General features: G+C 39.3%; 2 protein-coding genes across 2 annotated transcripts; one reads left to right on the top strand and one right to left on the bottom strand.

Annotated features, from left to right (window-relative positions):
- Nucleotides 1-956: 956 nt before the first annotated feature.
- LOC145548891 (uncharacterized) lies at nucleotides 957-3,331 on the bottom strand. Its single transcript, XM_081599971.1, has 3 exons — nucleotides 3,252-3,331; nucleotides 1,392-3,139; nucleotides 957-976 (listed from the first exon to the last, which is right to left on the bottom strand). Exons 2-3 carry the CDS (start codon nucleotides 2,569-2,571, stop codon nucleotides 957-959), a joined length of 1,200 nt encoding a protein of 399 aa, XP_081456097.1. The 5' UTR covers nucleotides 2,572-3,139; nucleotides 3,252-3,331.
- LOC108167190 (uncharacterized) lies at nucleotides 3,128-19,632 on the top strand. Its single transcript, XM_081599970.1, has 8 exons — nucleotides 3,128-3,141; nucleotides 13,370-16,872; nucleotides 16,989-17,053; nucleotides 17,132-17,325; nucleotides 17,419-17,726; nucleotides 18,715-18,776; nucleotides 18,854-19,002; nucleotides 19,128-19,632. Exons 1-2 carry the CDS (start codon nucleotides 3,128-3,130, stop codon nucleotides 16,731-16,733), a joined length of 3,378 nt encoding a protein of 1,125 aa, XP_081456096.1. The 3' UTR covers nucleotides 16,734-16,872; nucleotides 16,989-17,053; nucleotides 17,132-17,325; nucleotides 17,419-17,726; nucleotides 18,715-18,776; nucleotides 18,854-19,002; nucleotides 19,128-19,632.
- The last annotated feature ends 3,973 nt before the right edge of the window (nucleotides 19,633-23,605 follow it).

The following is a 23,605-nucleotide window of genomic DNA, read 5'->3' as shown; positions in this document are numbered from 1 at the left end:
TTGCATGAGTAGGTCGATAAGCTGTGCTGCTAGACGGATGGCTTGTTGGGGTGTGTCTGAGGATTTCAGGCAATCATCCACGTAGAAGTTTCTTTCTACAGTGGAGATAGTATCTGCATCATATAGATGTGCATGATCTGATGCACACCTCCTCAATGCAAAGCTTGCTGCGCTTGGAGACCACACTCCGCCAAAGAGGTGGGATGTCATCCGGTAAGTAACTACCTCATTATTAGAATCGTGGTCCTTCCACCACAGGAACCGTAGCACATCTCTGTGTTCTGGAGTTACATATCTCTGATTGAACATGCCCTCGATGTCCGCCATTATGGCAACAGGACCTTGTCGGAAGCGGATCAGCACATTTATTAATTTGTTTGTTAGATCTGGGCCCTGGTGGATGACGTCATTGAGAGATATTCCATCATATTTTGCTGCACAGTCAAAGACGACTCGTACCTTTCCAGGCTTGCGAGGATGAGTTACTGGATGATGTGGGAGATACCAAACTTTGTCATCATTGTGGTTGAGCGACAAGGCTGGAACTTCTTCTGCATATCCTTTATCAATGGTTGACTTCATTGCCTTAACATACTTGTCCTTCAGATCTGGGTCCTTTGTTAATCTACGTTCCAGTAGTTGTAGTCTCCGTGTTGCTAAGTTGATATTGTTAGGCAGTGTCACTACTTCATTCTTAAAAGGTATGCCTAAGGTATAGTGTGAGCCTTCTTTGGTAACGGAGTTTTCCCACAGCTCAATCCCTTTGTGGTCATTGATTGACAGATTGTTCTCTTGAGCTGGGTCGTCAAGTTTCCAAAATCTTTCCACCTGTGTATGCAGACTTTGATCTGACTTGAGGAAGTAGGTTTTAGCTTTCCTAACTTCTTTGTAATCAATGGGTCCATTTATGGCCCAGCCGAGTACTGTTCTGGTAGCGCAAGGGTCATTATCACCTCCTACGTGGTACTCTTCAGCTCTGAGAAGACGGGGAGCATCTTGTCCAATGACAAGGTGCACATCATTGGACTTGATGCTAAGAATAGGGAAATCTGCTAAGTGATCCCATCTGGGTGCCTCGTCAGGTGTCGCGAGACAGCTAAGTCCTATGTTTAATTTCTTAAGTGTTTTCACATTATTAAGTGTGTAGATGCTGCCATCGTGCAGAGAGTCAATCTCAAGATCCACACTTCGAGTAATTAAGCCTTCTTGACTTCCTCCTACAGTATCAAGGTCTAACCTTGTAGGCTTGCCTTTGACCTTTAACTTCTTGGTCAGTTCTTCTGACACTAAACTGGTGTTGGCTCCGGGATCAAGTAATGCATATGTAACAGGACTGATGTTTGTAGCTTTTCCCCTAACAACCACAGGAACAATAGGTAAACAGACTTTACCATTTGCAGCTCCAGCGAATCCACATGTGACATTGGGTGATCTGATAGGCTGTGTTTGTTGGGTAGTTTTATTGTCATCAGTGGTGTCCTGGTCTGCTGTTTCTGTCTGTTGTGTTTCTGTCCACAGCCGGGCACGTTGCACACCCAGTTGCGCGTGCAAATCTCGGCACTGTGCCCAATCATGAAACAGTTTTGGCACAGGTTTTTTTTCTTGAACAAACACCAGGCGCTCTGGCACTGTTAGTGATCGAAAGCCTGGGGACTGGTTTAAGAAATGGTGCTCTGAGCATTTAAGACATTTTAAATAAGTTGGCTGCTTGGTACGTGTGGTCTTATTCTCATGGACTGCAGCCGCTTTGACAGTGGTGGGGTAGTTTTGACGATGTTTCTTTGAGACTTTGGTAGGTGATGTAAAACTGTTTGGCTTCTCATGTTTCTTGAAGCCAATTAACCCACCAAAGACTGGATCAGATCTCTTTTCAGCTTCTATCTCCACAAAGCTGACAACGTCGTTGAGATTCGGTAGACGTCCTTCCTTTGTGATGTCGTAGTTTTTATTTAGCCACTTGGCCCTGAGATCTGAAGGTAGCTTGCTGATTATCTCAAATAATGTGTGGCGGCCACTGAGCTCTTCCTCACATTTCATGGCAGCAAGTGTGTCCTTACAGCCTCTCAGCTGATCTGCGAAGTCTCTGAGTTGCATATTGTCTCTTATCTCTTTAAAGTTCAAAGCCTTTTCAACCCAAGCTTGGGAGATGGAATGAGGATTTCCAAATCTTGACTTTAGTCGGTCAAGTGCTTCCTTGAAACCTTCGCTGGGATTGGAGTTGTATAGACAGTGACTAATAGCATCTTGAGCCTTTCCTTCTGTGTACTGGTGCAGACGGGTTAACTTTTCTTCAGCAGGAACAGACTCTTTGTCCACCATTGCAGTGAAAAGCCTCATGAACTTCCAATACTGGAGGGGGTCACCATCGAACTTGATCAGGTCTGTTGGTGGGAGCCTGAGAGTGTCTACTTGGGCTTGATACTGCTGCCTTGAGAACTCTAGCAGTTGTGAGATTGAATCATCTGCCATCTGGAAAGGTGAGGGTCGTGGTGTAGTAGGAATTTGGCCAGTTTTAGGTGTAGAATGGAGATCTGCTGTTAGGGCTTGAATCCTTTGCTGATTATGTAGCATCTGTGCATCCAGCTCAGCCTTGTGATGTAGTCGCTGAAGTTCTAGCTTAAATTCCTCCTTGTTTCACTGTTGGAGATTCACTGAACAAATTAACTTGTGCAGTTACATCCAACTCCTCATCAACGTCTGGATTAACACTAGCTTCATCTTCCTCATCTTGCAGCCAGGCTGGATCTTCATGACGCACGTCATGAACGTTCCTTAAGATAAGCTTCTCATAAGCATCAGACTCTTCTCTGTCGATATCATCAGTGAGCCGAGAATGATAACATTTATGTGCCTCCTGAAGATGTGCAAGGGCTAAGTCGAGGCTCTGCAGCACTGACTTTAATTCTTCTGGCTTATTTTCTCTGATTTTTTCGTTTGCCAATGTTATCATCTTAGTTACAGCTGCTTTAGCTTGTCCTCTCTTCCTCTTTAGCGTAGCAAGGTCTATTTCTCCCGCAGAATCTCCGGTTATAGACATAATTGCCGCTGTGTTTAACTTTATGTTGCGAAGAATATAAATTAACCGTTGATGTAACTGTTCTTTTATTGCCGAGTGCTTTACGCGGACATGCCGGTTAAACTGTAAATAACTTAACAAAAAAAAAAGAAAAACAAAACGTCAATACTTAATATTTCAATATTCAAAGGACACAAACTTAAACATAACCTTACAGCATTAATATATAACTCACCACATTGGGCAACACTCATGAACATTGATAAGATTGGTAAGATGTAAATTTATGGCAGGTTCGGCTTGCTGGTGTGGTTGCTAGGCAACCTAAGTACACAACTGGCCCGCCGTTCGTTTCCTTCTTCTACACATTAATCCATGTACCAATACAAAGCAACTATAGAGCCCCCTGGTGGAATGGGAGGAGTGAATCCAACAATGTCACTCAAACTGGTTCTTTTAAATATTTGATTGTGTGATGGCCAAATCCATGGCAACACTCTGAAGTCGGTACCTTTTATGCACAATTTATTTTTTCATTCAAACACAACAACACTTTAGTTTCAGTAAAACATTTATTAGTTGATTGGGATACATTTGTTCTTTATGTTAGCGCGCACATTTAGTTAGTATGTGTATTTATGTCTACTTAGTTTAATTTGTTTGCTTGAGACTGACCTTTTGTTTGTGTTTTGCCGGTACTTGCCTGCCTTGGAGTGGCCTGACAAAAGACGGGGGCCAGGGCTCAGCAGGCTTAAATGCTGATTGGACTACACCACTAGTTCTTGCTGGCAGGGGAAATTTGTAGTTTCTTTGTTTAGATAAGTTTTGTATTTAAGTAAATATTAGTATTTAAACTTTAATATTTCTGATTTTCATTTTGTGAGACTTTAGTTTAGCCAAACTTAGCTGTAATGTTATTTGTTTTTGTGTTTGTAATTGTATTCTGTTTAGTTACCCCTATTGTGTCTTAATTGGTGTGATCAGCCAGTATATAAACCCCTGTGTGTCATTCCTTTGTTAGGTCAGTTATGTTTGTGCAACCAATTTGTTTACATTTTTGCCTGAGTTCAGTTTTGTTTCTTTGACCTCTTTTATGAGCTCAGTTAATCTTTTTGTCATTTTATAATCTTTGGGTTAAAATAAAAAACCCTATTTGGGGCCTGCCTATAGCAATGCATAGGGAGAGCAGTGATGGACTGCATGGCAGGCACCTATTGTTCTTCACCTAATAGAATGTCTCTATATTATTATTTATTTTTCTTCCGTCACCGTTAATGCGGCCCGAACCGCTGCGTGCACCCCCGCAAATGTATCAAAAATTGCAGCTCGATCACTGGAGGGGAGATATTATTTCTGGTGGGATTCGGAGTTACCACGGCAACACAAATTGGGTCTGAAGACCCCCAAAAACCCCATTCATTTCAATGGAGCGAGATCCTAAAAATACCCTATTTTTGAGCAATAACTGTGTCATCATAAATTCATGTAGAAATTCCATTCAAACTTCAGTTTGTAGATACGCCCGTCATCTTATCTAAAGTGAAGACGGTACGTCGATACGAATTACGGATTGTCCACAACTTGTCTCCAAGCGACCTAAAGTCAGTGGCGCAAAAAGTGGGTATGCAGGGTATGCAACGCATAGGGGCGCAGCACCAGAGGGGGCGCCAAAACCCCGTCTGGAGGGGGCGGCGCGCCGATGATGTTTTCCCGTACACTAATGCGCGCCTTACGCTCCTTCACCTCGCGCATATAACGAGGTAAACGTAGCGAGTTTTACCCCTCACTTTTCGTCGCCTCGGGGGGGGGGTGAGCGTCGCTCTTTCACCCTGACGCGTCCCGTCCCTCGGTCGGGGGGGGCATCTATGTTTTTGCATCCACCTGAATAATGTGTAGTTGCGCCACTGCCTAAAGTTTTCAATTTTTTGAAAAGTTAGAGTGCGAGTGCCTCTCCGCTAGAGTGTGGGAGAGAGTGGATTTCTGACCCCAAAATAATTTCTAACTCGCCCACAAATATCGTCCGATTTGCCTAAAAGTCGGTCAGGAGGTAGATACGCATGCCTGCTTCGGTAAAATGTTTTCAAAATTTCCCTAGGGTTTACGGTTTTCTCTCCAGGTGCTTTTGACCGATGTGGCGCAACAGGATAAACTCACGCTCAGACATATCTTTTCCCATATATTTCTGAAAAATGTCAGACCTGAGCGCACATCATCTTTCTCTCATCGCTGTTAATACTGTGAGTGAGGTATAGATATGAAACGCGGGAATGTCTGAGAAGACAAATAGACCTCTCATATGCTTCGAAGGGTTTTCGAATACGTGTTACGGTTCCTGAACGGGAAGGAGTTGTTCAAATGCTTTTTTTGTGAGAGACAGGCTTGTTTTAAACAGAGAATTCTCTCACCCACTGTGCCGCCAACAGGTGCAGGGAATTAATTACCATAGCAACGGAACACACCAGAGGAGCTGCTTAGAATTACAGAGGAGCTCCTTAGGACTACAAACACGCCATCATTGTAGTTCTAACTATGTCTGAACACTCAGTTATTAACAGGGGGTTGAGCAGAATGTCAGAACTACAACCTGGTGGAACTGTCTGTTACTAGAGAGGAGGACTTGGTTGGTATTGAGAACTACTCCTGTTTTGAGCATTATATAACTGATTTAACCCAATTATTATTACACATGGGATTAGTGTGGCCATTTCAAATGAAGCTTAATGAAAATTTCAAAATAAAAGCCTCAATAATCCTCTCAGGTAAGTGATATTAGCTTTTATTATCGTTTCCACTCAAATTAGTTATATTAGATTAAAAGATAATATAAAATATAATATTAAAATGTTTTCAAAATGTTGCTAGAGATTATGGGGTTTTTTTGTCAGGGTCCTTCAGACCGACGCTGAGTGTCTCAAGTATAGAATGACTCCAGCAAACTGTCTGACAGAGAGAGTGAGCCCAAGTCCAGATTATTAATTACCATAGCAACGGCTTCCAGAGAGACAGTGAGTAGTCTCACAAAGAGACGCGGAGGTAGGTCTCACAATGCATTGTGGGAAGAATAAATATTTCCTGTGACTATTCATATTTTGCTTGAATAAATTTAGTATTTCTTTGAATTTTTTAATGTGAATTAAAATTTTCGAGAAATAAACAATTACCCACTGTCTTTATTTTATTTATTTTCTTATTATTTCAGACCGTGAGTGAGAAAACCATGTGCGAAGTTTATAGTCGTCAGTCTGGAGCATAATTTTAAGTGAAAACTGGGTTCAGCTGATGTACTGTTGCAGTGTACCAGATCAGTCAGAAACATGGTGGTGGACTTGGCAAGATTTTCAGACATTGGTTATCAGTAGCATACAACCCATCATTGTGTGTAATACTTACTTGCAATATTCCACTCAAACTGAGTGAGTCAGTGCATTACTATAGGCAGGGCAATAGTATCTGCTTTTTATCACAGGGTTTAGAACTTACTTTTGACAGCCAGAGCGTCAGTATTTTTGGACTACAATTTAGCTCATTGATGCTAATATTAAGCATCGGAACACTTTTCTTACTTATTAGCAACATTTCGTATAGTGAATGGAGTAAGTAATGACAGACAACATGCCAGTGATGCTCCACATGCTACTGATAGCATTCATGCTATTATTAGCATTTTGGCTCATTTTAGCTTATGCAACATACTAAATGGTACGAGTACAGCTTAGTGAACATGCTTCTGACTCCCCGCAGGTTATTGACTACATTGCAGCTTTCTTTAGGATTATTGCTCATTTTTGCATCAGAACGCTATATTAAAAATCTGACGGGCACACTTTGGCAGGCCCTGTAAAATTTCTGCAGGAATTTTCGAGTAGTTCATTTATTTTTCTTCCGTCACCGTTAATGCAGCCCGAACCGCTGCGTCCACCCCCACAAAAGAGGTATCAAAACGTTCAGCTTGATCCCGAGAAGGGAGCTATTGCTTTTAGTGAGATTCTGAGTTAAAATGATGACATAAATTGATAAAGACGAGAAAAATCGATGCCGAGTGTCTCACAGAATCAGTAAACTTTCTCTCTGAAACATACTAACAGCACAGTGGATTTCTGACTCCAAAACTCTTTTAACTCCCCCTCACAGGCACAAATATCGCCCTGTTGGTCTAAAAGTCTGACATGACATAGATACAGAATCTTGAATTTATAATGTTTTGGAATTGGGCCCTGCCATGGCAGTGCATAGGCAGGCACCTATTGTTCTACACCTCAAAGTAACTGCCTCTTCCTTAATGTGGCTCGTACCGCTGCATGTCCCCTTCACAATATATACATCAAAATGTGTGGCTCGATCCCATGTGGGGAGCAATTGCTTTTGTTTGCATTTCGAGTAACTGTGGCGACATAGTTAACACAAAACGAGCCAAATTCAACTCAGAACAAAAGTCTGACACAAAACAGTGGCGTTCAAAATAGACGTAGACTTTTGTCTGCCCCTCAGAGCTGCTCTTTAGAACTACAGACATGGTGGAACACTCCGTTACTAGACCTTTTCCTTTTGCGTTTTATTTACCATTGTCATAGCAACTGAACCATCGGGCCCTGGGAGGAAAAAGAGCGACTGCGGTTCTAGTTAGCTGAGGTATAAACCTACTGTGCAGGAGCTGAATTGCGATCTGTTTATATGTACAGATTTCTTAATACACCGTCAGTTATCAGCTTTGAAATAAAATGGTTCTGGAAGTTTTTGGAAAGTATTTAAATTTCTTCAGAAATGTTCTAGTTTTCTAATTAATATCCTGTGACTCCTCCTGTTTTTAACTCGATCCATTACAGATGGTTAACAATAAAAGCTTTACTAATTAATTAATTGATTGATTAATCAATTTATTAAATTAATTTAAAAAAGCCTTAAAATGTAAAATGATAAAATCTTACGTTGTTATGTAGATTTATATATTATTGTGTATATATATATATATATATATATATATATATATATATATTTATCTTTCATAGGTTGTAAGGTATTGAAACAGATTAGGCAAGAATAAGCTCAGCATCTGTCTATTCCTTTTATGGTAAATTGTGAGTTTTTTTTCTTGTTTCCTGTTTAATGTGGACAATTTACCAAAATAAAATGATTGCTTGATTGAATTAATGACTTCATCACCCAGCCTTATATTAATGTTATGTTCCTGACAGAAACATGGTTGGATGACAATACTGAATCACCTGTACTAATTTAATTTTTAAGTGAGAATAGGAAACATAAAAAAGGGGGAGGTGTAGCTTCTATATTCAAGAATATCATAAATTGTAATACATTCTCTTTGGCTCATTTCACTTCTTGAATATCTGTGCATTGAGGTTAAAGGTCATAAACAAACTTTGACACTAACTTTACACAAAACTGAAAACTTCTTTGCTGATTTTAATGAAATTGTATCTCTCGTATTGATTATGATTGTTTGATAATTGTCTGTGACTTCAACATTCTTATTGACAACCCCCAAGACAGAGGGGCAAAAAAAGCTGTGCAATATTCTTGATAATTTTGGTTTAATTCAACACATTAACCAAATAACATACAATCGAGGCCACACACTGGACCTGGTTATCAGTAAGGGTGTGAGTATTTCCAATGTTTCCGTAACTGATGTTGCCCTCTCGGATCACTTCGCTGTTATTTTAAAGCACAAACTTTGACTCACTTAGCCAAAAAGCTACTATCACAAAACGTTCTTTCACAGAAAACACAGCAGAAACATTTAATCAAATCTATTCATCTTCCTCGCCCTTAAGCTGTAGTGATGTAGATGAGTTGGTAAATAGCTATAATCTAAAATCTCAGATGTCATTGAATTCCATTGCCCCCATTAAAGTGAATGTTGTGTCTGGTAGGATCAAGTCTCCATGGAGAAATGCACAAACAGTTCAATCTGCAAGACAACTCTGCTGTAGAAACGAACGTAAATAGCGGAAAACTCAACTTCACGTTTATTATGAAATTTGTAAGACTGGGTAGCTATCACTCAACATTGTAGAAATCATAATTAAAAACATTAACAAAGCTTGAGTTTTATTTGCAAACTCAAGCAAAGCTTGATTAATAAAAACTTTGCAAATAATGAGGTTTGAGGCTCACAAACCCTCCAATGATATTACCGTCTGAATTTCAATCTAATGCAGCCTACAACCAATTTGCCAGGTTTTTTTCAAGAGAAAAAAAAAATTCTGAAGTTTAATCTGGACACCCACACTAAATCCAGGACCAATGCTATACCCAAACCAATGACTTGTGGTGAGGTTTATAGCTGGTGAGGCACTAACTTAATCATAATCGACACCCTGCATGTTATTGTTTATGTACTGTAATTTTGTGCATGCGGACAATGTTGGACGGCAAAAAAACAATTTTACATTTACATTTAGTCAAAATGTTGTATTTTTATTCTATAGCTTCTGGGTCATGTGACCCATTTACACTAAATCAGTGTGAAACCTTTTTCTGATTTGTGAAGCTTCAAAAAAGGGCAATTTCACCACTTTTTGTATCTTGGTCACACAAGAACTTCTCTAATTCCAAATCTACAACACCTGGACTCTTCAATTAAAACCATGTTTGGGATTTGTGAAGCCTTTTTCTGATTTGTGAAACTTCACTTAACCGGCCGCTGCAGAAGAGCTTTCCTTCCAACAGCCATCACCATCTATAATAACTGTTTGAAGAATTCATGAGTTACACCAACATTTAATTTCCCATTGTAATTATACAAGATTATACACTATAGAAGAAAAATACAAACAAGGCAACTAAATTTTGACAAGAAAAATGCTAAAACAATATCAAAGAGGTTAAAATGCAATAAAAATGAGTGTACCTCATCTCTCGAGTCTGGAAGAACAGTTTCACATGGATTTTGAGTAAAAAGAGCACATGACCTGGAAGCTATTGAAGAAAACAAATTACTTTTTAATATTACAGTTATTAAAAGTATTGAGTATGACTTAAAAATTCACTAGAGAACAGTGTGTCTCGTGTAACAGCATGAATTTTGTGTCAGTTGGTCATAAGACAAGTTATCTATCTGCATTTTTCTTAGGAGTGTTTGGTTCGGAAATTTGCTGACAGTCCTAGTGAACCTCCAGGCGCTTGAGGAGGGAGTGGTAGAGAACGGCTGGCCGAAATTAGCGTTCATAAATCAGATCAACCTTGAGCTAGGCGCCGCTCACTCTGTGGATCTTAATATCCAACTTGAAAACAACTTCGCTGCGGTAGTTTTAACGGCACAAACCTGCACTAACGCAGCACTAACAACTCAGACTATTTGCCGTGGGTGGGATCGACATGAAGGCATCCAATAGGGAATGCCATCTGTTACCCAGCTTTTTTTTTTTTTTGACCAAAGGAATCTTCTGTTTCCTGTTGACGTCATTCACGCACTCAAGCAAATACAATAGAAATTGCATTTATATTGTATTTGAAAACAATCCCATGAATACTTGTGTATTCATGGGATTGCCATCTGATGTTAACGTAAGCAGGCTGCTGTCTTGCTTCATAGATCTTTCTTCCTGCGTGGTAGTTTGACCAGTTTGCTGCTATTTATATATTGGATGAAGAGATTTCCCAAAAACAATTTCTACGTCATTACATATTTAAATATGCAATGACGTTAGATACATAAAAAAAATAAAAATCCTGATAACATTTGCACATATTTGAAATCAATGATGTGGTATTTAATTTTGTATGGTTTTGGATTTAAAGTGTACCGGTAAAGTTTTTCATATTAATATTAGAGAAAACAAGTAGATATAAATGATTTGTTCTTATTACTAAACATATTTATTATTATTATTATTATTATTATTATTATTATTATTATTATTATTATTATTATTATTATTATTATTATTATTATTATTAATTATTTTAACCACTAAATATCTTCACTACATGATGCATATGTATACATGTTATCTGAAGTGTTGGGAAATGTAATATATTTATAAAATTTTATTCATTCACTTTCGTATTTGTGTTTTTACTTGTTAAGTGGTTTGTGTAACTCTTTTTAAATATTGTGTAAAATGTAAAAGTTAGGGCTTTTTGAACAGGGAACTGTCTGTTTCTTTTTTAACCAGCTGATTTAAAATGGCAATAGCTCAAAATAAAATCTAATGTAGCAAAAACCTTTGTTTTAAATTCGAGAAATCTCTTAGTGACCACATCTCCAAATGAAATGTCTTTGATTGTTACTGTACATTTCACTGCGATACTCTTATGCATTCTAAAATATATTCCAGGATTGCAAGAAGCTGAATTATAACATTGTTTTTTGTTGAATATATAGTTTATTCCATTTAACAAGTTTGTGCCAATATAGACAAATTTTATAGCGTTTAAAAAAAATTAGACATGAGGTCTTGATGCTAAATTCGTATTCAATGAAGTGTTCAATGTGAGAGAAACATAATGTTGCAGCCACACCTGTGCATTCTTGGCCTTGTGAATACTATTCACGAAAACACACATGCAGTTTATGGGTCCAACCGAACCCACACCCGTGTCACTTGTATCATTTGCCTCAGTCCTCGCACAAAGGTTAAAACAATTCATCTTTAACAAGAGGTCTGTTTAAAGGCATTTTTCTCTGAATTAGTTTTTAAATACATCACACACACTTTATATATAACTTAAACCTTTGTACCAAACAGTCTGTTCAACTTTATAAGATGTAGATTTTATAGCATCTTGCTAAAAATAAGACACATACACATTTATTTGAAAAGACAAGAAATTGTGGGGCAAATTAAAGTGTAGATTATTAAAACGCCCAAGTTATTCAGTACAATGCCTTATGAAACTATGAAACCCTCTTCTATTAGTAAGTGTTACACCCTTTCCGTGAACAAGGCAAGTTAATGACGCCTGGTTTGTTCAGTTCAGAGGTATAATTAGACAATAGGAATGCAAACCAAATTACAGTTGTTCAGTGAGATGTTTTGACACAAACAGTTCAAAAATGATTTTTTAACCTGCGTCATACTTGAAATAGACAAGTGAGATATAAGGTTCAGCAGCAGACTGGTTAACCAAGAGTTAGAGGAGAAGCAGGAGAGGATTAGAGGAACGTTTTGAAATCAGCTACTGCTTTGGGTAAGTACATTTCTTAGTTTAAAAAAGACCGATTTTTCGGTAAAATCAGTCTTTGTAATATAAATGTCCATGAAAAATCAAGGTTTTGGCTTTTCTTTGATAAATTATTTTGATGCAACTTGTGTTTAAGGTTCTCACCGTCATTGTTTAGGTGTAGTTTAAATAACGATGTTTCCCTTCCCTCTTCTCCCCAAAAAAGACAAAATTCAAAAACAAAAAAGCTTGCTGTGTGAATTTCTTTTGCCAATAAATTTTCTATAAATTGACAGAAAAGTAAAAAAATATTGGTACAGTCAGAAATACATTTCTATATAATGGAAATACAAATTGGTATTAGTGACTATATTTTTCCACGTATTTATGTATCTTTAATACTGGCAAGCTCATTAAAATTTTCCACACAAGATTAAATGGTGACTGGGAAGGGAAATCAGACGTTAAGTTAGATTAGATTATGCCAAAACAGTCTAACAACTTTTAATTAGCAATAAAGTGTAGATTTTCACTGGGAACTAAATTTTGTTGACAAAATATAATGAACAGAATACCTCGGTAAACCCTTAAATTAAACATTATCAAGTTTAGTTCTTAATTATTTAAAATTTAAGGTTATTTTTAACAACATAATTATGGCAATATGTACTGCTTATTTGAATTTGAAATATTTAAAGAATATTGTTTTTGTTAAAAACCTAAAAGAAACCTAAGATTTGATTTCTGTTTTGATAATTGTTTAAGGATCAACTGTCAGATAGTCACAGCTTCTGTTGAATATTTTTCTTTGTCTTTTTGTTCTTCAGTTGTAGGCTGCTTTATTTTGTCTGCCTTTATTTAAACAGTTTATTTAGAATAATTGATTAATTGCAATTTATTGCAACTTAATTATAACTTATAATTTACAATTAATCTAAAAACCTTTCAATTGTTTTCTTGTTAATGTTTTTAAAATGACTGCTTTAAAGGAGATTCATTGGATTTGCAAATGACTTCAGTTACTAGAAGTCAGTAAACTTGCAACTGTTGATGTGTTTAACTTTTTCAGGGCAAAGATTGAAAATGGGAACTAAAGGAGTCTTGTTTATTCTACTCATACTTAAAGGTAAGTTCACAAGAGTAAAACTTTAAAAGATTTGTTTAAATATTAAGCCGTAAAATAACAGTGTAATATAATAAAACTTTCTAAAAATAACCATCCAACAGCAAGTACAATGAAAACGGTGGCACAGAACCCAACAACAACCACAGCTGCTACAACAACCACAGCTTCTCCAACCACAACCACAGCTGCTCCAACCACAACCACAGCTGCTCCAACCACAACCACAGCTGCTCCAACCACAACCACAGCTACTCCAACAACAACCACAGCTGCTACAACAACAACCACGGCTGCTCCAACAACAACCACAGCTGCTCCAACAACAACCACAGCTGCTCCAACCACAACCACAGCTACTCCAACAACAACCACAGCTGCTACAACAACAACCACGGCTGCTACAACAACAACCACGGCTGCTCCAACCACAACCACAGCTGCTACAACAACAACCACAGCTGCTCCAACCACAACCACAGCTGCTCCAACCACAACCACAGCTGCTCCAACAACAACCACAGCTGCTCCAACCACAACCACAGCTACTCCAACAACAACCACAGCTGCTCCAACAACAACCACGGCTGCTCCAACAACAACCACAGCTGCTCCAACAACAACCACAGCTGCTCCAACAACAACCACAGCTGCTCCAACAACAACCACAGCTGCTCCAACAACAACCACAGCTGCTCCAACCACAACCACAGCTGCTCCAACCACAACCACAGCTGCTCCAACAACAACCACAGCTGCTCCAACAACAACCACAGCTGCTCCAACAACAACCACAGCTGCTCCAACAACAACCACAGCTGCTCCAACAACAACCACAGCTGCTCCAACAACAACCACAGCTGCCCCAACCACAACAACTGTTACTCCAACCACAACCACAGCTGCACCAACCACAACCACAGCAGCTCCAACAACAATAGTTGCACCAACCACAACAGCTGCACCAACCACAACCACAGCTGCTACAACAACAACCACAGCTGCTCCAACAACAACCACAGCTGCTCCAACAACAACCACAGCTGCTACAACAACCACAGCTGCTACAACAACAACCACAGCTGCTCCAACCACAAGCACAGCTGCTCCAACCACAACCACAGCTGCTACAACAACAACCACAGCTGCTCCAACAACAACCACGGCTGTTCCAACAACAACCACAGCTGCTCCAACCACAACAACTGTTGCTCCAACCACAACCACAGCTGCACCAACCACAACCACAGCAGCTCCAACAACAACAGTTGCACCAACCACCACAACAGCTGCACCAACCACAACCACAGCTGCTCCAACCACAACCACAGCTGCTCCAACAACAACCACAGCTGCTCCAACAACAACCACAGCTGCTACAACAACAACCACAACTGCTACAACAACAACCACAGCTGCTACAACAACAACCACAGCTGCTCCAACAACAACCACAGCTGCTCCAACAACAACCACAGCTGCTCCAACCACAACCACAGCTGCTCCAACCACAACCACAGCTGCTCCAACCACAACCACAGCTGCTCCAACCACAACCACAGCTGCTCCAACAACAACCACAGCTGCTCCAACAACAACCACAGCTGCTCCAACCACAACCACAGTTGCTCCAACCACAACCACAACTGCTCCAACCACAACCACAGCTGCTACAACAACAACCACAGTTGCTCCAACCACAACCACAGCTGCTCCAACAACAACCACAGCTGCTCCAACAACAACCACAGCTGCTCCAACCACAACCACTGTTGCTCCAACAACAACCACTGTTGCTCCAACATCAACCACAACTGCTCCAACCACAACCACAGCTGCTCCAACCACAACCACAGCTGCTCCAACAACAACCACAGCTGCTCCAACAACAACCACAGCTGCTCCAACCACAACCACAGCTGCTCCAACCACAACCACAGCTGCTCCAACCACAACCACAGCTGCTCCAACCACAACCACAGCTGCTCCAACAACAACCACAACTGCTCCAACCACAACCACAGCTGCTCCAACCACAACCACAGCTGCTCCAACCACAACCACAACTGCTCCAACCACAACCACAGCTGCTCCACCCACAATCGTAGCAGTTCAAACCACAACAGTTGTTCCAACTACAACCACAGCTGCTCCAACAACAACCACAGCTGCTCCACCCACAATCGTAGCAGTTCAAACCACAACAGTTGTTCCAACAACAACCACCGCTGCTCCAACAACAACCACCGCTGCTCCAACAACAACAACAGCTGCTCCAACAACAACCACAGCTGCTCCAACCACGACCACAGCTGCTCCACCCACAATCGTAGCAGTTCAAACTACAACAGTTGTTCCAACTACAACCACAGCTGCTCCAACAACAACCACCGCTACTCCAACAACAACCACCGCTGCTCCAACAACAACCACAGCTGCTACAACCACAACCACCGCTGCTACAACAACAACCACAGCTTCTCCAACAACCACAGCTGCTCCAACAACAACCACAGCTTCTACTACAACAACCACAGCTGCTCCAACAACAACCACAGTTGCTCCAACCACAACCACAGCTGCTACAACAACAACCACAGCTGCTCCAACAACAACCACAGCTGCTACAACAACAACCACAGCTGCTACAACAACAACCACAGCTGCTACAACAACAACCACAGCTGCTCCAACAACAACCACAGCTGCTCCAACAACAACCACAGCTGCTCCAACAACAACCACAGCTGCTCCAACAACAACCACAGCTGCTCCAACAACAACCACAGCTGCTCCAACAACAACCACAGCTGCTCCAACCACAACCACAGCTGCTACAACAACAACCACCGCTGCTCCAACAACAACCACAGCTGCTACAACCACAACCACCGCTGCTCCAACAACAACCACAGCTGCTACAACAACAACCACAGCTGCTACAACAACAACCACAGCTGCTACAACCACAACCACCGCTGCTACAACAACAACCACAGCTGCTACAACAGCAACCACAGCTGCTCCAACAACAACCACAGCTGCTCCAACCACAACCTCACCTGCTCCAACCACAACCACAGCTGCTCCAACAATATCCACAGCTGCTCCAACCACAACCACAGCTCCTCCAACAACCACAGCTGCTCCAATAACAGCCACAGCCGCTCCAACCACAACCACAGCGGCTCCAACTACAGCTGCTGCAACTACAACCACAGCTTCTCCAACCACAGCTGCTACAACAACAACCACAGCTGCTCCAACAACAACCACAGTCGTTCCAACTACAACCACAGCTGCTCCAACCACAGCTGCTCCATCCACAATCACATCAGCTCCATCCTCAGCTTCGTCAACCACAGCTTCTACAACCACAGCAGCTACAACCACAACCCCAACAACTACAACCACAACCACAGCAGCAACAACCACAACCACAGCCTATCAACCAGTCCCAGCTACTAACACAACTACGCCTACTACAACTGAATCTCCTGCTCCAGTTTATCATGTTGGAGTGGTTGTTTACAAACCATTTGATGAAGATCTCAAAAATGAAAAGAGCCAAAAATTTAAGGATTTTGCACAAAATATCACAGCAGTAGTAAGTACCATAGTAAAATAGATCATTATGGTCATATTATCCGACCTTCAATTGAAATATTAAAATATTCAGTTATACAATTTTCTTATCATGGTACTTAATCTTTTGTCCTACAGTATGACATGCTCTACAGGAAGGCTTTTGGAGTCCACTTCATCCGTAGTTATGTCATTGCATTTAGGTAAGATTAAATATATATTCAAAAAAAGCAAACTTAATATATGTTTTTCTAAACTTCTTCGTTATGTTTATATTGCAGAGTTACTTTCGCATCCCAAATTCAAATGAATATCACAGAAGTAGAGGTTGCTGTGGAGTTTAACAAAACCACTCCACTTGTGGACCTCCCAAAGAACGAAGTAGTACAAAGAACATTAGCAGATGCTATAGATACAGCCAATAATAACACTATCTTGGATGTCCCATTTTCACCTGGTTCTGTCCAAGTAATAAGTAAGTAAAATGTAGTCTAACACTACACAGAAACAGAGCAATGTAAGTTTTTATTTAAACAGCATTGTCTTTTTTCTTTTCTTTTTCTGGCAGGCTCACCTTTGCCAACCACACTGCCCACTACAAATTCTACAGTCACTACCATGGCTCCAAACTCAACTACAACTACTGCAGCTAAACCAACAACTAAAACCACAACTACAACTACTGCAGCTAAACCAACAACCAAAGCCTCAGCTACAACTACTGCAGCTAAACCAACAACCAAAATAACTCCAACTGTGGAGTTAAGATTCACAAGGAAACTGACTTTTAGGTCTCGTGGCGAGACCTTCACCACTGACTTGCTGAACCCATCATCTGCTGCATTTAAACGTCGAGCTGCACTTATAAAGTCAAATGTAAGTCTTATTTCAGCTGATAGTAAAATATTTGTACGTTGATATTTGCTGTGTGACAGAACCATAAAGCCGTATAAATATGTCTAAATTATTTTGTATTCAAAGAATAAAATTTGAATGAAAAAAACAGATTTCTATACCACAGGAGGGCAAAGGTTGTTAGGAACGAAAAAATCTACACTTTTCCCTTATGGTGTAAATTTATTCCCCAATTTAGAATTAGAATATACTGTACGGATCCTAAAAGGGAAGTTGTTTATTTGTTGACAAGCTACTTCCGTCTAAACTGTCAAATACTGGTAAACTTAAATATAACCATATGTGATATAAAAATTTTAAATACATGCATAAGTGTGAAATTATGAGCAAATTAAAAGACACAAATAAACAAAAACAAATATGTATGCTTGCATGAGTAAGGTAAGGTAATTTTATTTATGCAGCACAATTTCAGCAACAAGGCTATTCAAAATGCTTTACATGAGTTAAAAGCAAATACAAACAAAATAACAAACCAAAGGAAAGAAAACTAATCTAATATGTAAACTAAGTGCTCCTGTTCAGGGTTGCTAAGTATCTAATTCCATTTCTAAATGGGTATGTGTCAATATATAAATAAGTCCAGGCTAAATGTAAACGTAAAGTTACTCAGTATTGGATGTTACATAGAACCTTGTAGGTCAATTCTTAATACATATAAGGTGTATTTAAGAAATACTTTATGACATGCATGGCAATAAAGTGGTAAAACAATGTTTCTCAGTTTGTGTATTCACGTTTTCCTTTAGCAAAAGTTAGTGATATCTAATATCAGTGAAATACCACACATACACATGAGGTCATGCTGTATCGTGATTTTTTTTTTTAAATCACAATACTCAATATATTTTTTTAAATTCATATTTGGTGTAATTTCAGCATTTGGATGAATGACGTATATAAAAATTACAACTTTAATTTACATAATATTTTCTTTGTCTTCCTGCAGCTTGAACCTCTCTTCCAGCGAGAGTTTTCTACGTTACGCTACTTCGTTTTAACTTCATTCAGGTATGATTTGCAGCCAATTTTAAACACTATTAAATATAAATGTGGACAAATTAACTGATATTTTGTTTCATTTTTAGCAACGGATCAATTATCAACAACATGGACCTTCAATTTTCAGCAGCGTCTGTACCTAACAACATTCAAATTGCAGAGGTTTTGCTGAAAGCAGCTTCGACCGTCACAGCTTTCAACATCGACACTGGTTCTATTCTTGTGGATGACACAGGTAAGCTAAATTACATTCAAATAAAAATAAGTTGGCACTGCAATGATACAAAACCTGCAATATAACACTGGAGGGTTTTGTTCTCCTTCAAATAAGGTCATGTGTTTTCTTTTCCTCACTTGCAGCGGTTTCAGGTGGAGTAAGCCACAACATCAGCCTCATCACTGCACTCAGCTTGGTCCTGTTGTCATGGCTTCTTTCAACACAGCAATAACGACTCTGCTGGTTTCCAGAGAAAAATATGCATGAAAATGTCAATTATTGCTTGTTTGAATAACAATGTTGTTCTAATTCCAGATCAATAGTTAATTAGAATTTTAAACTTTCAAACATTTATTCAGACTTGATCATTTTCCCATGTAAATGTTATTTTATTTATTTATGCAAAACTAATTATTCTTTGTCGTTGAATTAATTTATTATCTTTATCATGAAGGTATTTCTTTTGGGATTATTTAGTTTGGTGAAGATTTTTCTCTCTATAAATATTGTAGGATTTACCAAAAATAAGCTGTATGAGCAACATCCTGCATGATTGTGCAGTTTTTATTTTCTTTTAAATTGTATTTATAACACAAAGTATTCCGTATATACTTGTCAGTTTAATAAAAAATAACGAAAACACAATAATGCAATGGAAATGGTTTTATATTTTAAATTATCTTCTTTTCTTCTCCCTGTCTAAAGTTACAAACCAAACTTGCCTCGTTTTACTTTAGTTAGAATTACCAAAATTATTTCTATTTTCTAAACTACATGATTTGTGTCAAGCCTTTGGGGTTTCCTTCCACATGTTTTTACACAATGTTTTGCTGGACTTCTGGCCCATTCTTCTTGATCAGGGAGTTGGTGGGACTGAATCCATTTTGTAGGCCGCCTCACTTTCAGATCTTCCCACAACTTCTCCATAGGAAGGAGATCAGGACTTTTTGATGGCCACACTAAAACACTGACTTTATGCTCTTTTAGCTACTTTGTAACCATTTTGGCTGTAAGCTGAAGGTTGTTGTCCATTTGGACATGTCACTGGGGTAAATGCTGGTTGGACATTTATATCACATCTATACTTGCAAATAATTGTGTGGATAGATTAACCCCTCAAGCATCAGTAAATTGTTCCTCAAGATGAACCTTGCAAAGCTGCAAGATTCTCTTCATGATATCGTGGTTGATTTCTTTTGACTTTCCCATCATGTCAAACAAGAAAGCAGCATGTTTCAGGCATGGCCTTAAAATACATGTGGCCTCTCTTCCTGAAGAGTTACCTACATAAAACAATAAAAAATTATAATAAAAGAAGTTCACACTGTACGTAAGAAGCCAAACAAAGGGAAGTGTGTATTGCTTACACACAATCATAAGTGAAAAGTGTTCTGTTTGATCATTAAGGGGTAATGTCTTAATACTTTTCTTACTATGAATTTGCAAACGGCACAAATCCCAACACATTAAATATTTCATTTCATACTTTCAGCCGCCACAGACACATAACAGGCAGCGGGAAACGACAGAGTGACCTGCCGACATCAGAAAGTGGTTAGTGGGAAAACACACTCCACGCCAGCTGAGCCTGCATCTGCTTTGACCCGTTAGCAGAGCTACGCTGCTCCGAAAACTCCGGAGCACATTTCAGAGAAACCTCATTTTGGATTAACTGAGTGATAGATGAAGCTAAGAAGACTACTTTCTCGCCTAAAAACGTTTTACAATTTATGGTACACATCTGTAATTACCGCTTACATTTCTTGTTTTTACTGAGGTCCTGGTCCGAAATGATTTGTTCTCTGTTCGACTCCCCCTACTGGTTTGGAGTACGTCTGTTTTGTGGAACGAGTTTGCAGTTGTTTTTGCTATTTGCTGCATGTCTCTGCCTTGCTCCTTTTTCTTGTGATTGCACCATTTTATTAGTGTTTGCAGGATTTTTTGTGATTACAGCTTTTTATTTGTAATTTCAGCATGTTGTTTGCAGTGGTGGAGAAAGTACTCAAAAAAAATTACTTAAGTAAAAGTACAAATACACAGACAAAAATGTACTCAAGTACAAGTAAAACTACCACATTAACATTTGTACTTAAGTAAAAGTAAAAAAGTACTGGCTTTTAAAAATACTTAAGTATCATTAAGTGTACCGATTGTATTTAATTTTAATACATTAGAAATGTGCCATTTTAATGAACAATGCCACAGATAAAGCATGTTTTTATTGTGTTTACTATGCAGCATAGTTTAGACTTACATATGTGATTGTATGCATCATAATTTCAGGGATGGAAGCATCTTGTCTCCTGTCCAAACATAACACGAACTTCACTTTTTTTGCCACTAGTGGCATCATTTTTAAAGAAATCCAACAGAAAGGGGATGGAAAGAAGGTGGGTGGGAGAGGACAGGCAACCAAGGAGCCAGTAGCAGAGTTGTAGTCAAGACCACCTACCCAAGACCAAGTCAAGACCAGCACCCCACGCTACGTGACACAAAAAAAATTTACTTTTACCTATCAAAATTGCTTCTCAAATTGAATTTTACGGCGCCACCTTAAGTTCCTGAACAAGTACTTGTAGAAGTAGAAGTACAAGTACTTGTACTTGTAACGAAGTACAAGTAGCTACTTCGTTACTTCCCACCAGGGTCGGATCTAGCGGGGTGGCAGTTGCCACCCCAATCGAGAGCCTCGCCACCCCTGTTGCCACCCCAGCTAGCGACAATGAATTCAATAAATAGTTATGGCAAATCGGACATTAAGCGCATGAAACTCTTTTTCCCCGACAACATTGAATGCAACACAGTGTAACCTGACACCTACTGAAAAGTAGCGGGAAGTGCAGAGAGAAGGACAGAGCGCGAGGCAGCAGCATTGATAGATGTACTGGACTGGACATTATGTGATTTATCGTAAGTCACACATGCGCCATTGCTGTCCATTCAGTCAGGAATATTGGTGGTCAGGAAACTACTACAATCACGCAAAGAATCAGAACAACGGACACAATGTTTAGTAGTTAATTCAACCATAGATAATGGTAATAAGGGCTTCAGATTTCACAGGTGAGGAAAACTTTTAATTTAAAGAAAATATTGAACAAGTGAGCAGTGGGTCAGGTATTCTAGCCTAACTGTTAGCCTGCTACTGACTTTGATAACCTTAACATGTGCTGCACAGTTCGGTGTGTTTTGGTTCTGTTGGCACTAAAACAGGTCAACCCGCCCACCAAGTCATCAGTATAACAGCTGTTTAAATCAGCTAATCAACCACCGCTGTGCTCAGGCGAAATCTTATTAATAATCACGTAACCTGGTTGTAATTCTCTTTTATTATAATTACACAAAATGTCTTCTTTTGGTTATTTGTCTTGTTCCTTATCTTACTGAAACACCTCTGTCATTGTTTTAACCGTGTTACTTTAAGATTGAAAGCCCCTCCCTTTTATCTCTTCTTCTGTGGTATTGTCTTTAAATTGTTTGCGCCCTTTAGCCCCTCCCCTTTTGACATGTCCTGCGGGAGAGGTGTGTGCTTTTCATTTTTCCGTCTAAATACATTCAGTTTATTTATAGATCTATTAAGTAAATTTTTGTTATATACTTTTGTTTTGTGTAGGACTTGGAGCGGGCAGCCTATAACACGGTTGTTTTGTCTGTATTTTTGTCAGAAATAAACCGAGAATCATCCGCTTGAAAGAAACTGTGTCACGGTCCATTGACTCAAAAACCAGCACAACGCAGAAAAGGGTCCGGTTGCACTCACAATATAGACAATGTTCTGTTTTAGTGTTTTTGCTACTTTTTTGTGTGGGAAATGTTTGTTTTTTGGTGTTGATTCCCCTGATCGGTAATCTCTGCTCTATGTGCTCGTTGAGCTGTTGTCTGTCGGTTGCCAAGGCAACGGGTCCGCGTAAAGCCGACAGACACACTGAGCGAGAAAAGGCAGAATAAAAGTTGTTGGAGCTATTTTTTCATTATCCATTTGAATTTTGTTACTTTATTCTTAAATTTCTATTTTTTGTATTATTTACAGAGTTTATTTGTAGGTTGATAATTGTTGATTTTATTTATTTTCTTGTTTTATTATTTTATTATTTATTTTCTAAATTTAGACAGGAAGTAATGTGGGTCAGTCCACATAGATAAGTGCAGGGGCCTGGAGAAGGACCAGCAGGCATTTGGGTTCGGGGCCGATGGTTTTTAAGAGTGGTAGCATGAGAACAAATGAAAGTTTGATCTCAGTAATTGTTTGGTGAAAGAGGAAAATAAATCACCAAGAACAATCAATAAGTTTGGACATTAAACCTTCTTTTGCCTGTGTCGAGAATCATGACCCCAGTGCCTTAGTAGTGGCTTGGTGGAACTTTTATTCGATGTTTGGCTTTGCGAACAGTCAGAAGTGGTTCTGTTTGGTTCTTCACCTGTTTATCAGCTTTATTGTGGCGCACTGCAGCCGCTGCAATTCCTAAAACAATCGACAAAAACTGAGCTAATCCCTTGTGGTCTAAAAACATGGTGATATTTATAACAGTTGTCAAACTACGGCTCCTACAGCATATTTAAAATAAAACGATTGACCAATATAAGTAGATATTCGTCCTTTCTTGTACTTGACAGAACTAAC

Source organism: Poecilia reticulata, chromosome 18 (assembly GCF_904066995.2).
Source record: "Poecilia reticulata chromosome 18, P_reticulata-male-v2, whole genome shotgun sequence".
NCBI lineage: Eukaryota > Metazoa > Chordata > Actinopteri > Cyprinodontiformes > Poeciliidae > Poecilia > Poecilia reticulata.
This window is presented reverse-complemented; position numbering and strand designations above follow the sequence as displayed.

Bases quoted from the DNA above. Each gene is read 5' to 3' on its own strand.
- LOC145548891 (XM_081599971.1), bottom strand. From the start codon at position 2,571: ATGCTACATAATCAGCAAAGGATTCAAGCCCTAACAGCAGATCTCCAT. The intron at 977-1,391 runs GTAAAGTCTGTT...CCGTCTTCTCAG, and splicing joins ATTCGCTGGAGCTGCAAATG to AGCTGAAGAGTACCACGTAG.